At 40.6% G+C, this 14,038-nt stretch overlaps 1 protein-coding gene across 1 annotated transcript in view; it reads left to right on the top strand.

Annotated features, from left to right (window-relative positions):
* Positions 1-8,978, top strand: part of NEK11 (NIMA related kinase 11) — a gene marked incomplete at both ends in the record, with an annotated part of 91,914 nt that extends 82,936 nt beyond the window's left edge. Inside the window, one exon of the mRNA XM_084260660.1 lies at positions 8,774-8,978. Within this exon, the coding sequence (XP_084116786.1) occupies positions 8,774-8,978 (205 nt within the window). The remainder of the gene's footprint in view (positions 1-8,773) is intronic.
* Positions 8,979-14,038: the final 5,060 nt, after the last annotated feature.

Here is a 14,038-nt window from a genome sequence, read left to right as displayed (position 1 = left end):
GGGCAACATGAAAACTCTCTTGCACGAAGGAGAAGTTAGCAGACCCAGAACACCACGTTTGCCATCACTCCAGTGGGAGCAGCCACCAATTCTGAGGCTGCAGCAGCATCAGGAGTGGCTCTGTCATAGGTCTGTCTCCTGCAGTGAACCTTCCTGCTGAGCAGCTTGTTTTCATGAGACGTTGGTCTTCAGATTGTGGAGATACCAAATCGACTGCACTAGGTTCATGGTAGTACGTGCACTATGTTTACTTTAGTCAGATATTGGACAAAGGTAGTGGCTAACCCAGAGGACACCAGTACTTGTAGGGCCTAACCTTGCTCTTAGCTTTAAGGTAACACATCAGACATGTATCTCCATTAATATTTTTATGCAGGAAAATTTAAGGAGCTGAGTATTGGAAAAATGCACTATAGCTGAATGGCAATTTTTCTGGCTCATGTTTTAGAGCGAGCTTGGGTTTTATTTTTGGGAATCTACTAGCTGAAGCAAATTATTAAGATAGTATATTATGACAGTTATTTTATTAACATATAATAATAGTATACTATAATACTAATATTTTATCATTATATAATTTTTATAATTAATATTGATATAAATCTGTTTAGTCTTTTATATGGCGTATTTTCAGGCATTTAGATGTACAATTATTTAATTTTCCAAGATAATTTGAGACAGAGGAATGACCAGAGTCCTATTCTGAAAAGTACTGATGTATTAAATGTTTACTTTTTTTGGGAAAAGATAAATGGCCTAAGCCTCTGCCTGCTTTTTTTAATGCCTGAATAGCTGGAAACAGTGTTGGTAATGGACTGATGTTTTCATTGCTGCTGATCAGTGCTTATGCAGAGCCAAGGCCTCTTCTACTTCTCACACCACCCCACCAGCTAGGAGGCTGGTGGTGCACAAGAAGTTCAGAGGGAACACAGCTGACCCCAACTGATCAAAGGGATATTCCATAACATATGATGTCATGCTCAGCAGATAACACTGGGGGAAGAAGGATGGGGTGGGATATTCAGAGCTATGGCATTTGGCTTCCCAAATCCCTGTTACATGTGATGGAGCCCTGCTTTCCTCGACCATGCTAAGTGGGGAATGAATTCCTTGGTTTGCTGTGATTGTATGTGTGGCTTTTGCTTTACCCGTTAAACTCTCTTTATCTCAACCCATGAGTTTTCTCATGTTTAGTCTTCCAATTCTCTCCCCTATCCCACTATGGGGGGAATAAGTGAGCAGCTGTGTGGTGGTGTTGGCTGGGCTTAAACCACGACACATAATTAAACAAGGTGGCCAAAGACGATGCTTGGATTGAGTAAAAATAGATGTAGTAATATTTATGGTTGTTACATGAGAATGCATGCATCTGTATCTTTTCATTTCTCTGATGGGCAAATTGCTAGTTTTACAACTGTTATTTTGATGTGAGACAGTAAAGCAGGAGAAAACCCCCAAAATTCAAGCCCTGTAAAAAGGAATCAACATTAACACCGAATTATCATACAGCTGAACAAAAGAGATTGCAGTTATATTCCTACTCTTAAACTCTTATGAGAAATATTTATTGACTTTTCAGAGATAACTACTGCACCCTGGCATGCCCATATTGAAGAAGCAGCAGTATATCGTGCTGTCTACAGCAAATGCATTGATAAACAAAGTAGAAGGCATCAGCTATGTGTTAAATGTGCCTCAAATTTTTGCTTGATCTTGATCAGTGATGCTGAATGAGCTAAAAGGATGGCTTTTCAATGACCTAACCTTTCTTTGTATGCCATAACACTGTTAAAAACAGGGTCTTGTTTAAAATAATTTTACTGAGGCTAGGAAATCTTAGAGTGTGTATGAAAAGACTGCAGCCCAGGGAAATGTGTTTCAGATTATTCTTCATGGGCACTAAATGGTGTTATTTTTGCCTGTTTTACCTCCTGAAGAATAGCCATATATAAGCAAACTTGTTTCCTCTCTCTCTCTTTTTTTTTTTTTTTTTTTTTTTTTTTAGTATGTGTAGTAAATTTAATAGAGGAATGCTGTAAAATTGCAATATTCACATTTGGTTTAAATTACCATGTTTTGTTGTCTTTTTTTCTTCCCTGAACGAAAAACTGAGAAACATTTTCCTTTTATGACCAAGTATATTTTAATTTAGTAGTAGCTAGAATTCAACTAGCAGCACTAAATTCTAATTCGTGCTTCTTCCAACAGCAGATGTCAGCTTCAATTACTATTTTACAAATTTATTTATCCCAGAAAATGACATGCATGGAGAATGTTATTGTTGATGTTTCTTCAGATGTGTGTCTACAGATTTTAATAATAAGATCCTGCTTAGCTCATGGGAAAACATGTCCTAAATATGCTTTAGATTTTGTCAGTCTTTGAAGTAGGACATCAGAGAGTTTTGTTTGCAATCACATTAAGGTGCTTTAATTCAGAAATTATGAAGTAATTAAGGATGAATTATGAAAATTATCTTTGTGTCTTCAAGTGAAGAAATTTTCATTCAGCAGTAATATGAGGGATGTCAAAGTCCACTGAGGCTTGAAGGTGAAGGTAGGGGCTAATATTAACAATTCAGATTTTCTTTTACTATTTTTTATACATTAACTTTTTACATTTCCTTTTTTTTTTTTCTTCTAATCCCTTTTTCATAGACTTTTCCATACTTTTCACATTCCCAAGATTGAGTGGCTGTCAGAACTAGAAAGGTAGGTGTCCCTACCTTTAGAATTAAGTTCCTAAAAAATAAAGCAGGGAACTTATAATGCACTTTTCCTAGCAGGTCTCAAAGGGTCTTTATAGAACAACATGCAAGCTTTGCTGCAAATGGAGTTTTGAACCCAGAGCAGTTTCTTTCAGGTTCCAGAGAAGTTTTAATCAGTCATAGCCAGTAATGCCAACATGCTGAATGACAGGCAGATAACTTGACTGGAAAGGGACCTTTTGTGTTGTAACAGAGATAAACCCGCTTGTTTACTGAAGCGTGAGATGCTGTAGCAGATAGTGTAAGATTTTTGTGGTACAGTTAGAAAGCAGTATTTTGTATGAGATCAAAGATATGTAATTTCCTGATTCTTTTGCAGAGTCATTTCAGGAGATAAACGTTAACAGTCTTTTTCACCAAGATTCATGCTACTACTAGTTAGCTGCAAAGTGGCATGGTTATACTCTGTTTTAAAGAGAAATAGAAGGTTAATAAGTCAATGCTGAGAAGTAGAATGTCCAGGGATGAATCAAAGTTGGATGTATTGATGGGAATCCTAAGTAAACCTGCTGGACTCCATGGGGACTAATTTTTGTTTTGTGGCTTTTGTCAGTGCTGCGTAAAGGTAGGTGTATTGTAATTGATCTCCAGAGCAGAAAGGAAATGTTAATATGAAGCTAGTAACAGAATAGTCAAAACAAAGACCAGCAGGATAATAGAAAATGTCTTGATCACCCAGGGAAAGATTTACAACTTCCTCAGCCTGTTGAGAACACAACATTGTTATATTGTCAAATTTTAGTAATTTTGCACTGAGGCATAGGAAATCAACTGCAAATCACCAGATAGCCTGATAAATTCATTTGGGCTCGGATCCACTAAATGCCTTGGAATGTTTTTAGACATCCTGAGTATAAAATTGCAGTTCTCAAGGCTCCTGTTTAGCTCCCCTCTATTGCTGGCACCGAGTCAAAGCAGTAAGTGCCTCTGATTTTGCTGATATTCACACTGTTTCTCACATGCTTAGAAGGTTCTACCCTTGATAGAACCAAGTTGCTATCTCATGCCCAAACCCCATCTTTATCCACAAATCAGATATCTGTCTACCTCTCTGGCTCCTAGGGCTTATTCTGGCTGTTTTTCTCTAGGCATGGATTGCATGTTGCTCAAATGCTGGCAGCATGAGGCATTTTATTTCAAAACATAGCTTCCATGGATTACACTGTGGGGGCTGGCAGTGTCGAGCCAGTAGGTTGGTGGTCACAGCATACCTCTAGTCTATGGAAGTCCACAGCCCTGTGCCTCCTCTGCCTGGAGCATTGGGACTGGAAGGAGGTTGGTCTTGCTGTTGGACCTCTGGCAGTTTGCAGTGAGAAAGCATCCTCTCTGGGTGGATTCGCTTATACTTGGTAACCTGGATTTCAATCCCAAGGACTGAAGGGCTCCAGGGACTGCTCATATTATTTTATCCAGAGAATCTTCCATGCAAATAACATTTGCACATACCTCCAGTGCTGTCCTTAGTCCTCAGTCTATTCAGTTATCCTCTGTTACAGCTCATTCTCTTCTGGCCTGATACATCCGTTTTCATACAAATCAGAATGAAGGTGAAGGAGGGCCCTTCATCCCCTAATCTGACTGGTGATATTGGTCCTGCACTGGGAGACATGGGTTTGAATCTCCTTCTGCCTCTAGGTTTCCAGCTCACTGGGTGAATGCTGTAACCACTGACTCTAGAGTAAAAGGGGACAACCAAGTACCTATGTGGTCATGTTGAATTGAATGACCCTGGGTGGTGATTCCCAGCTTCACTAAAGGCAGTGAGATTTAGTATATGCCTTTCTCCAGTTGTTGTTGGCTGTTGTGTTGGGTGGATGCCTCTTTTGGGTGTATCCATTGTGCAGGGGGAACAGAATTCAATCACAATGCTGTAAATTTCATTTCATGAATACGATGTGTAAAAGTTAGGAAACACTGCGCCCAAACACCAGCAAGGGATCCCTCGGTATGTCTAAGCCCAGTGAAACAAAAGAACAAGCTGAGATACCACATTTAAATATGTTAGTGTGTTATCACCCTGGGTTAGACCATTGCTTGGTAGGGACTTTGGTATCAGCATACTGAAAACCAATTTAGAGCTGTCTGGGATGGGGTTCTGTCCGACTAAGCTTGTTGGAGAAATGAAATCCCAGCTGGCAGGTATCCCCTTTGTGTAGTCTTGACTGAGAAAGGGATGGACAGTTCATTTCTAGGGGAAAATAGTGAATTTGTAAGTAAGTGAAAAATAGCACAAAAAGAGTAAATGCCAGTAAATCGGAAAGCGTGGCCAAATGGAAACTCACACAGCACATTTGGGGGTGAGGCTTTTAACCATTTCAGGGCTGTAAATGCAGGTGTTCATGTGAAACAGAAGTAACTATAAACACAAAGACCCTGTAAAATCTGTAATTGTGGCTCTGTCAGATTTCACATGGATGGAAAAATATCCTCTAGCACAGGATCAGGGCCATAATGGGCAAAGCTTGATTTTCAGGAATCCACTTCCCCCCTCCCTCTGTCAGGATGATAGATTTGCTCAGTAATGTCTAATTGACATTTACTGCCTTAGATCCCACACTTCTGTTTCTGTGACAGAAAATGGGTCATGTGGTAGGAGACTGGCATTAATGCAGCTCTCAAGTCCAAACAGAGCCTGATGTCGTCTTGTGTAAAAGCAGGTTATAATTTTTGTTACCTACCCCTTAATTTTCAACCTAGGAACATTTTCTCCCTAATTCTATTGTATCAGCTATTACATGGATGAGCTGATTTCAATGCTCTGCCGAGCTTAACCGAAAAGATTCGAGTCTGCAGGTCAACGTGTATTAGCAGGAGCAATAGTCCTGAGGTACACGTTTGCTTGATTTTTCATCTTTAAATGGAGAGGAGTGCCAAAAAATTAAGCATACTTGTCTAACAGGGGGAGAGGAGTCAGTAGAGGCATTGATGAAGTAGCAGTCATTTCAAAATAGCTTCTCATATAGTGGTTTTTTTTAAGGGTTGAAGAGAAATACTGTGATGTTTCTTAGGAAGCTTTGTGAGTAAGTGTGTGTTATTTTGCCAAACAAATCCCTTTTCTATTCTCTCCTGTATAGCTTTCTGTGCTAATTTAATACCTAGGTTTCCAGTGTCTGAGAATTAATTACTTCCAACAGTTTTCAATTTTCCCTTAATAGTACCTGTCCTGGTTTTGGTCAGGATGGAGTTAACTTCATTTGTAGCAGCGGGTGGAATGCTGTGTTTGAGAGTTAAAATGGAAGCATTGCTGATAACACCCTGATGGTTTTAGTTGCTGTCAGACAGTCAAGGACTTTCTCAGCTCTTCATATTTCTCTATTCATGAGAAAGGAGGGGCGAAGCCAGGACAGGTGACCCAACTGATCAAAGAGAGTATTCCATGCCAATTATGTCCTGCCCAGGATATCGGGGGGCTGATGGGAGGAAGAGCAGGGGCAGCTCTGGGATGCATGGTTTTTGAGGAACGGTCGGGTTCCGGGACGGCTCTGGGTGGCACAACCTGAGTTGTGGGTTTGGTGAGAAACTGCATTGTGTATCAACAGCTTCATATATTTTTGCTCTAAAGTCCTGTTAGCATTGTTATATTGTATCTTTCTGTTATCTTAGTAAACTATCCTTATCCCAACCCACGGGCCTCTTAGTTTCTTGGGTTTGGGGTTATTTGCCCCTTCCTTTTCCCTTCCCTTGCCTCTCACCGCCCCCCCCCCTTCCCACTTCCCCTGCTCTTTCCCTTTAAGGAACAGGCAGCTGTGTGGATCTCGGCTCTCAGCTGGGGTGAAACCACGACAGTACCACTGGTAGGGAAAAAGGGCAGTTTCTAGTTATAGGAAGCAGGATTGAGCCAGGTCTTGACCTGCAGAGACTGTCAGCCCAGTTGCTTCTGATCCTGGGTCTTGGCTTTCTCTGCCCCAAGCTCCAAATATGTCAGGATGGGTAATGTGTAGCCAAAGGGGGAATCACAGCTGCGCATGAGGGAGCTGCAGAAAAGCTGAGAGCAGGCAGAATGGGAGGAGAAGTGTTTCCTTCTTGTGAGATCAGGGCAGTCATCTATGATATCCCTCAGGCAAAAATACCGTATTAGATGTATGGTCCATTTTTACCAGCAGTAGGTCATACTATATATATCAACACGGGTTTTCAGAAGTCTCTTACTGCAGTTGTGTTTCATTAGCATGAGTGTGGCGGTTTTAGGGGGCAGTGTGCAGGTTTGATTGTTTAAACTGCTTTTGGGAAGTCTTGTGCATGCTCCCTTTGAAGCCATGTGCAGAATAGGAGAGGGCTGAGCCTTGATGCTGGCACCGGGATATGTGTCTCATCTCTGTCTCTACTCCTGTATGGCTCAGAAAGGGCCATCCTTGTTTGAAGCAATTACCACCAAGCAAAGTGTTGAGGCATCAGATGTGTTAATGTGCTAGAGACACAGCATGTATATGCTTCAGAAATATGTTAGATTCTCTGATATCATTAGTTCATTTTGGTATGTAAGAATAATTTGGCAGAGAAACCTTGTTGAGATATGCTGAGGAGGTTTATTGAAGAGATCTTCATACCAAAATGGATTTTCTGGGAGGAAAGAAAAGAAGCCAACAAAAAAAAACCATGAAAGCAAAATTGTAAAGCACCACCATGAAGCAAACAAAACCCCAAGTACTTTTAAATCCTAGCAAAATGCTAGTAGGAGGAAAGGCTGCTTACCACAACTTTGACCAAAATAAGCCATTTGTTAAAGCAAATTGAAGACGTTTCCTCAGGGTGATCCCAATTACTTCAGCTTCTGCGTAAGTGAAGGGCATCATCACTCCTAAAATGTGCAAGTCTGAAGTAAAAGACAATCAAATCTCAACTACCATGGTATATAAAAGAAAGAAACACGATTCCTGTGGTGGATATATGCAGTGCAGGCAGATAGCTTTTGATACACTGAAGGACAATTACTCCAATATTTTCATCAAAGTATTATGAAGCTGTCACTGAGTGGAAAAACTTGTTACCCGTGGCTTGTGACACATGAATTTAAAGATCACAGAATCATAGGGGTTGGAAGGGACCTCAAGGTCATCAGGTCCAACCCCCCTGCCAAAGCAGTTCCTTAGGACAGATCACACAGGGATGTGTCAAGACAGGTCTTGAATATTTCCAGAGAAGGAGACTCTACCACCTCCCTGGGCAGCCTGTCCCAGGCCTCTGTCACCCTCACTGTGTAAAAGTTCTTCCGCATGTTGGTGCGGAACTTCCTGTGCTCCAACTTGTGGCCGTTGCCCCTTGTCCTGTCCCCACAGACCACTGAGAAGAGGCTGGCTGATTCCCCCACTTGAGATATTTATAAACATTAATAAGATCCCCTCTTAGCCTTCTTTTTTCAAGGCTGAACAGCCCCAGTGATGCTCGCCTTTAGAAAAAATTCTGTTTGTTGTCTTGCAGTATGCAAATGGATCTTCTATATAAATCAACACTGGGATCCTGTGAGTGTATTCTTTGCTGCTGAATTACAGATCTGTCTTCTGATAAAAGGAGAGTGCTGTGGGAAAAGGAAAAAGTGTCAGTTAGCTCATGCTGATCTTGTACAATGGTTTCCTTGTTATTTGACAGAAGCTAAAATAAAGTAACGAGTCCCGAAACGTGTTTGCACAAAATGCCACTGGTGCATGGCTGAGTGGGTATGCTCCTTTTGGTTTGGATGAAATACAGGAGCAGTAGTAGATGTGTAGGTACTGGGCTTACTCTATGAGATTCAGCATGAAAAAGGGACCTTGGTTTGTAACAACAATGATGGCCGTACTTGCCATGAGTTTACTATATGGCCAGACTTTTACTCCTGGGTTCTTTGTATAAAAAACAATCATAAAGAAATTCCCCAGGAAATGTGAGTTCCTTGTACTGTCAGGCAAATAAAGTGCATCATTATATCACTTTAATCAAAGTTAGCTACATTTAAGTATCAGTACTAGTTATTGCTTGAATTAATATATGATGTGAATTAACTTTGACCTAACCTTCATGTGTCCCCAGATCTGCCATTGGGAAGCTGGGAGCAGAGGTATTTGAGGCTGTGTACAGCTACCTCAAGCATGCAAGACAGCAGAATACCAGTGAGGAGGAGATCAGGAGATGCCTGGAGAAACTGGTGTCTAGAGCAAGCGATTGCTTTGAAGTAGATCAGCTTCTCTACTTCGAGGAGCAGCTACGGGCTTCAGAAGCACATCTTCAGATGTAAAATATGTGTCAGTAACGGGACTGGAAATAGCAAGGAGGAGTGAAAGTGATGAGCTGCCTTCTTCAGGCCAGCAAGCAAGTACAGGAGGTATTTGCAGGAAACTCCCTGAAGGCAACATAGCACATAAGTGTGTGGGTCAACTCCTTTTAAGATTCCAGACCACAGTGAGAAGTGGGTAAATATAATACAGATTACAGGTGCAGGAAGAACAACAAATGTCTATGGTGGTGAAGGGAAGGATTCACCGTTACCGGTTTCCTTCCTTTAGGGCATAAAGAACTGGGGCCTTGGGCAGGCCAAGGTCCTGCACTGGGAGCATCACTGACAAAGCTGCCTCTGATGCAAATGGTGCAGAATTAGACTCCAGCTGCCCTTGATTCCTGCACTAACTGGTCCTCATGATGTTTAAGCCCATATTTTTTGTACTTTGGCGGATTTACCTTTGAACATGTATGTATATGTACGTCTTCTCAGCCACTAATTGTCCTCTTTTTGTTCATTATTCAAAAGGACTGCGTTTAATCTGCATGACTTTACGTGTATGTTTATGTACATGTATACATGCTCACATGCACACAGATAGGTATGTGTATCCTTAGAGGCAGAAAGCATACACCATATGTCTGTGCCTGCATAGAGACAGAGATGAGGCCTGAGTTGTTAGCAGAAATCCTTACTGTGACTTCTGAGAGTTTTGGATCAAATTCATTGTATGCAATAAACTGAGGTGGGGTTTTTTGGGTTTTTTTCTTTTTAGCTTGAATGTGGCTACTGTTAATGCTTTTTTTCTTAGTGTTTATGCTCCCTTCTTCATAGGTATCACACATTTGCTGATTTAAACTATATATCATACTCTGATTAGATACCTGATGTTGTCCTTCAACCTCTTCCTGCTTTATTCTGCATTCTGAGCACTTTCATCCATCTGTGTAAAACACCAAAGGACAAAAAAAGCGGTACAATCTATAGAGGATCTCAAATTAATTTTAGGCACCGAGCCATTATCATCATCCTTATGCTTCCTGCTTTTGTGCCACAACTCTTAAAAGACTCAGGGACTGATTTAAATAAAAGAAATTCGTAATACGAATAGCAAAAACATTGCTGTTTGATGTGAGAAGCATTATTTACAGCTAAGGGTACTGGTATTGATAGTAAATTAAGCAGTGCCACTGATCTATCTTTGGTACATGCTGTAAGAGACCCAAATGAAAAGGTAAGTAATGTCATCTTAATCCATCCTGAGATGGATCAGTCACACAAGCTGAGGAAGCAAAGGACATGCCCAGCTACAGAAGACATGGTGTTATACTTCTAACTCAAAGTAATTGGATAATCTGGCATGTCTGATTTCAGCTTTTATTTGGAATACACGGAGGCTAAAATCTACTCTGATGTTCATGGAGGTAGGGAACCTTTTTTCTTCCTTTTGTGTGGTGGTTCATATTCCATAGGTGGAGACACAGTTTGAAGTGCAGATTCTCAGACTGGTTTCAGTCTCTTTCCTGTTATGTGTTGTATTTACACTCCCTATCCTTCTTGGTGTTGTGTTTGCATACTTGCTGCCATATTATTTAAACTTTGTTTAAGACCATTTAAAAACAGAAGTGCCCTGAGACATCAGATGAGTGCATGGATGTTGCAGGGACTAAAATGTTGACAAAGCAAAGTAACTAACACATGGTGGGAATAATGTCAGGTGGAGATAATCTTAACTACTTACCTTTGGCTGTCATTCAGAGTGATTTATCACAAAAACACCAAAACCAGCCTGTGTCAGCAATCAATTACTTTTTTATTAATGAGGAACACCTCAACAGACTTTCCCTGCAGTGTGCAAAAAAAAAAAAGCTGCATAGGAATGGGTGAAGCTCTCTAAGGTATTCAAGCACTAGGGAGATCATTAAAGGGCAACCCTTAAAGCCTGGAAAACATGGTTTAGCCACGCAGATTGCCCTCAGGGACATGGTTGCTCACTGACAAGCACTATTGCTTGTTGCACAAGAAATCACAGCATCTTTTACAGTTACTTCAGTTGCTTTCTTCTCTCTGCAGGATATGACCTTAAAGGCATATGAGGCTTTGGAAGCTTCTGCTTTACTGGTTATGTGCTTTAAACCACACTTTGTTTTGGTTTTATTTTTTCCATCTATCATACCACAATTAAGAAATGTGGATTACTTATTAAACTCTGCAGGAAACTTTTTGGCATTGAACTGTAGTAAAAACCACAGGGGTAAAGCCCATGGATTTGACAGAAATACTTACATTACCATTTCTCTTGAGAGTCACTTCAGAAAAGTGTTAGGTTGCATTATATGCCTTTTTCTACTCTCATTTTTCAATAAACCTCTACCTTTTTCAGATCTCCTCCCTTCTAAAATTCTCAGCAATTTTTTGGGTTTGAAATTGCATCACCCAGACCAGGACTGGCTTTTATTTAGGGACAATGAGGTCTATCCCCCCCAGAACTCAATAAAATCCAATGAATTGGGTAGATTGATAAAACTCAATGAATGACCCAAATTAATTCTGCCTTCTGTACCTGGGAGGAAGGTTTGCATTGGGAGTTCAACTTGATTCTGCAGCTCACTAAAACCTGTTCCACAGCTGGCTTTTGGGTTGTTTTTGCAGGTACTTGAACACCTCAAAGTATCCTTTTGCATTTCCATAGCCACAAATTAAGTGGCCTTTGGTGTGGATTTTGTGTGCTGCCCCCATGTTTGTGGAAGTGGGCAGGTAGGTTTATAGAAGAGAAAACCTAGAAGGTCTTTTGTCAGAAAACTGCCATATTTTTATTTTCCAACATATTGCAACTAAATATTCTTGTTTTGTTGGTATTATCTTGATGATGCATAATACACTGTTCTTCATTTTTTGTGTTACCATAAACCTTTGTTGCATTGTACATTTGGGCACGTGCACACACGTCTCCTAGCAAATCCTCCCTTGAGGTTGCCACGGCCTAAAAATGATAAGGCTAAGTGGATCAATGAAGCTTTTATAAAAATGCATCAATTGAGAACAGTTTACGTGCTGTGGGTGAGGGAGGCTGGTGCCTTAATGCCAGATAGACTCTCTGTGCTGAGATTAGGGAAACTGATGCATTTGGAACAGTGATTTGAGTACTAAAGGTAACGGTGTTTATTGAGATGCCATGCTGATAATCTCTCTGTATGGTTATCAGATTAATTATTTTTCTGTAATCAAGTTTAGTATAAAAAAATAGTAAATTTTGAATTGCCAAAAAAGCACGGTATTGGATCCCTAAAGATCAGTAGGTCCTTAGGAATGCAAGAAGTCTCAAGAAAACAGGAGTAGTCACTAATCAAAAAGTCCATTAAGCAATGGTTGAGCTCAGTCAGGCTTTTAACAGGTCTTCCTCTTCCATGAATAGGTAAATCTGCAAAGAAGAAAGTGCAAAATCCTTCTCTAACCTAATAAAGCCTTGATGGAGGGAGAGAAGCAGATCAAATTAATTACATTGCCTATTAGACAGATGAAATGACTTGCATAAAAAATAAATCTCTTCTTAAAAGATCAGATCTTGTACAAGATATATTTTTAGGGAGAAAGGGCTTAAGATGAAGGAAAAAACTAAGTCACTGTCTTTTATATAAGAAATGCATATGGGAACACGTATATGAAATACAAGGAAGTTCATTTCCAGCAAAATCCCATTGTTGGTCCTTATTGGTAAAAATCAAAAAGGAAGGAGGAGGATTGCTAGTACCATTGATCTTCAGTAATAAAAAAGCAACAGAAGCTGCTGGAAGTGAATGTGAGGAAATAAAAGTAAAGATGTTGGATTGCTGAGGATAGATCTTCATAAAAGGTCCCGTCTCACCTACAGATTTGTACCAAAAGCTTTGCAGGCATCAAGCGACCTTGCTGCTTTGTTTTACTGACTCTCCTAAAAATGCTACAAGCTGTATGACTTGATGCAGAGATATTGCAAATAAAGGAAGTGAGATGAGTAATTGTGTAATGATATGGGGCCTTGAAACTGGTAGACAGGTGTTTGAATTATAACAGGAAAAAAAAAAATGAGGTTTTTTATGAGATATGGAACTTACAATATATTGTCCACAGGTGGGTTAGGAGGCAGACCAATTACATAAGCCAAACCATAAGCCCTTTCTTAGACGATTTGCCAGATAAACCCTAGAAGGCAGCAGAGTCCCCTCTCTATAAGATGAATTAGAATTTTCCAGTGTCCGAAAACCCTGCCTACAAGAAAGAACCATCCTTCCTACAGGACCTGGCTCTCTGGGTGCTGCCTTGCACTGACCAGCTCCAAGATGCCCTCAGGGCCAAATCACAAACCTCCAGCTGGCACAGCCAGAGCTTATCCAAGACCACTACTGGCTCTCATCTCTGGGATGATGGAGCACTGACCAGATACACAGGTGAAAAAAAGGTAGGAGGCATCAAAGCAGGCTTACAGATGGCTCTCAGACTGACATTTCAGTGCACTATAGGTGCAACCAGTGTTGTCTGAAGGAATTTACAGGCCAAGAGAAAAAAGTCTCAAACAGGAGATTTGTTTGGAGACAGGAACAATAGGCATGTAGGAATATTCAATTTCATATTTGCTTTGTAACGTTCACAATACATCAAAATACAGTCACCAATTGCTGATGTGGCTGATGATCGTTATTGCTCAGGAATATGGTTGTCTTGTTCATAACTCTACCCTGATGTGCTAAGTAGATTAACATGGAGCCAGGAACAGCAAAGGCAAATGTATTTATGTACAGACTTGCCAGGGACAGGGGTTGGGGAAGGGACAGAATAAGAAGCAAAGGGTTGCAGGTTTCTCCTTCTTACACCTTCTTCTCATATGCAGAATTTAGACACTCAGTCCTAGTTATTTTTGTGACTATTTTTATCACTGAGGGAACGAAGGGAGAGTGAAGGTTTTTCTAAAGGCCACTGAAGTACCTGGAATGAGACAGGAATGAAATCCTAGTAGGAAACTTTGACCTCAAGTCCAATGGCCAGACCAAGTGAAGACACCCACACGCTTCTGGTTTCATACAACTATAGGTCCAGTTTTC

The sequence above is a fragment of the Gallinula chloropus genome, assembly GCF_964237585.1.
Source record: "Gallinula chloropus genome assembly, chromosome: 2".
NCBI classification, from domain to species: Eukaryota; Metazoa; Chordata; class Aves; order Gruiformes; family Rallidae; genus Gallinula; species Gallinula chloropus.
This window is presented reverse-complemented; position numbering and strand designations above follow the sequence as displayed.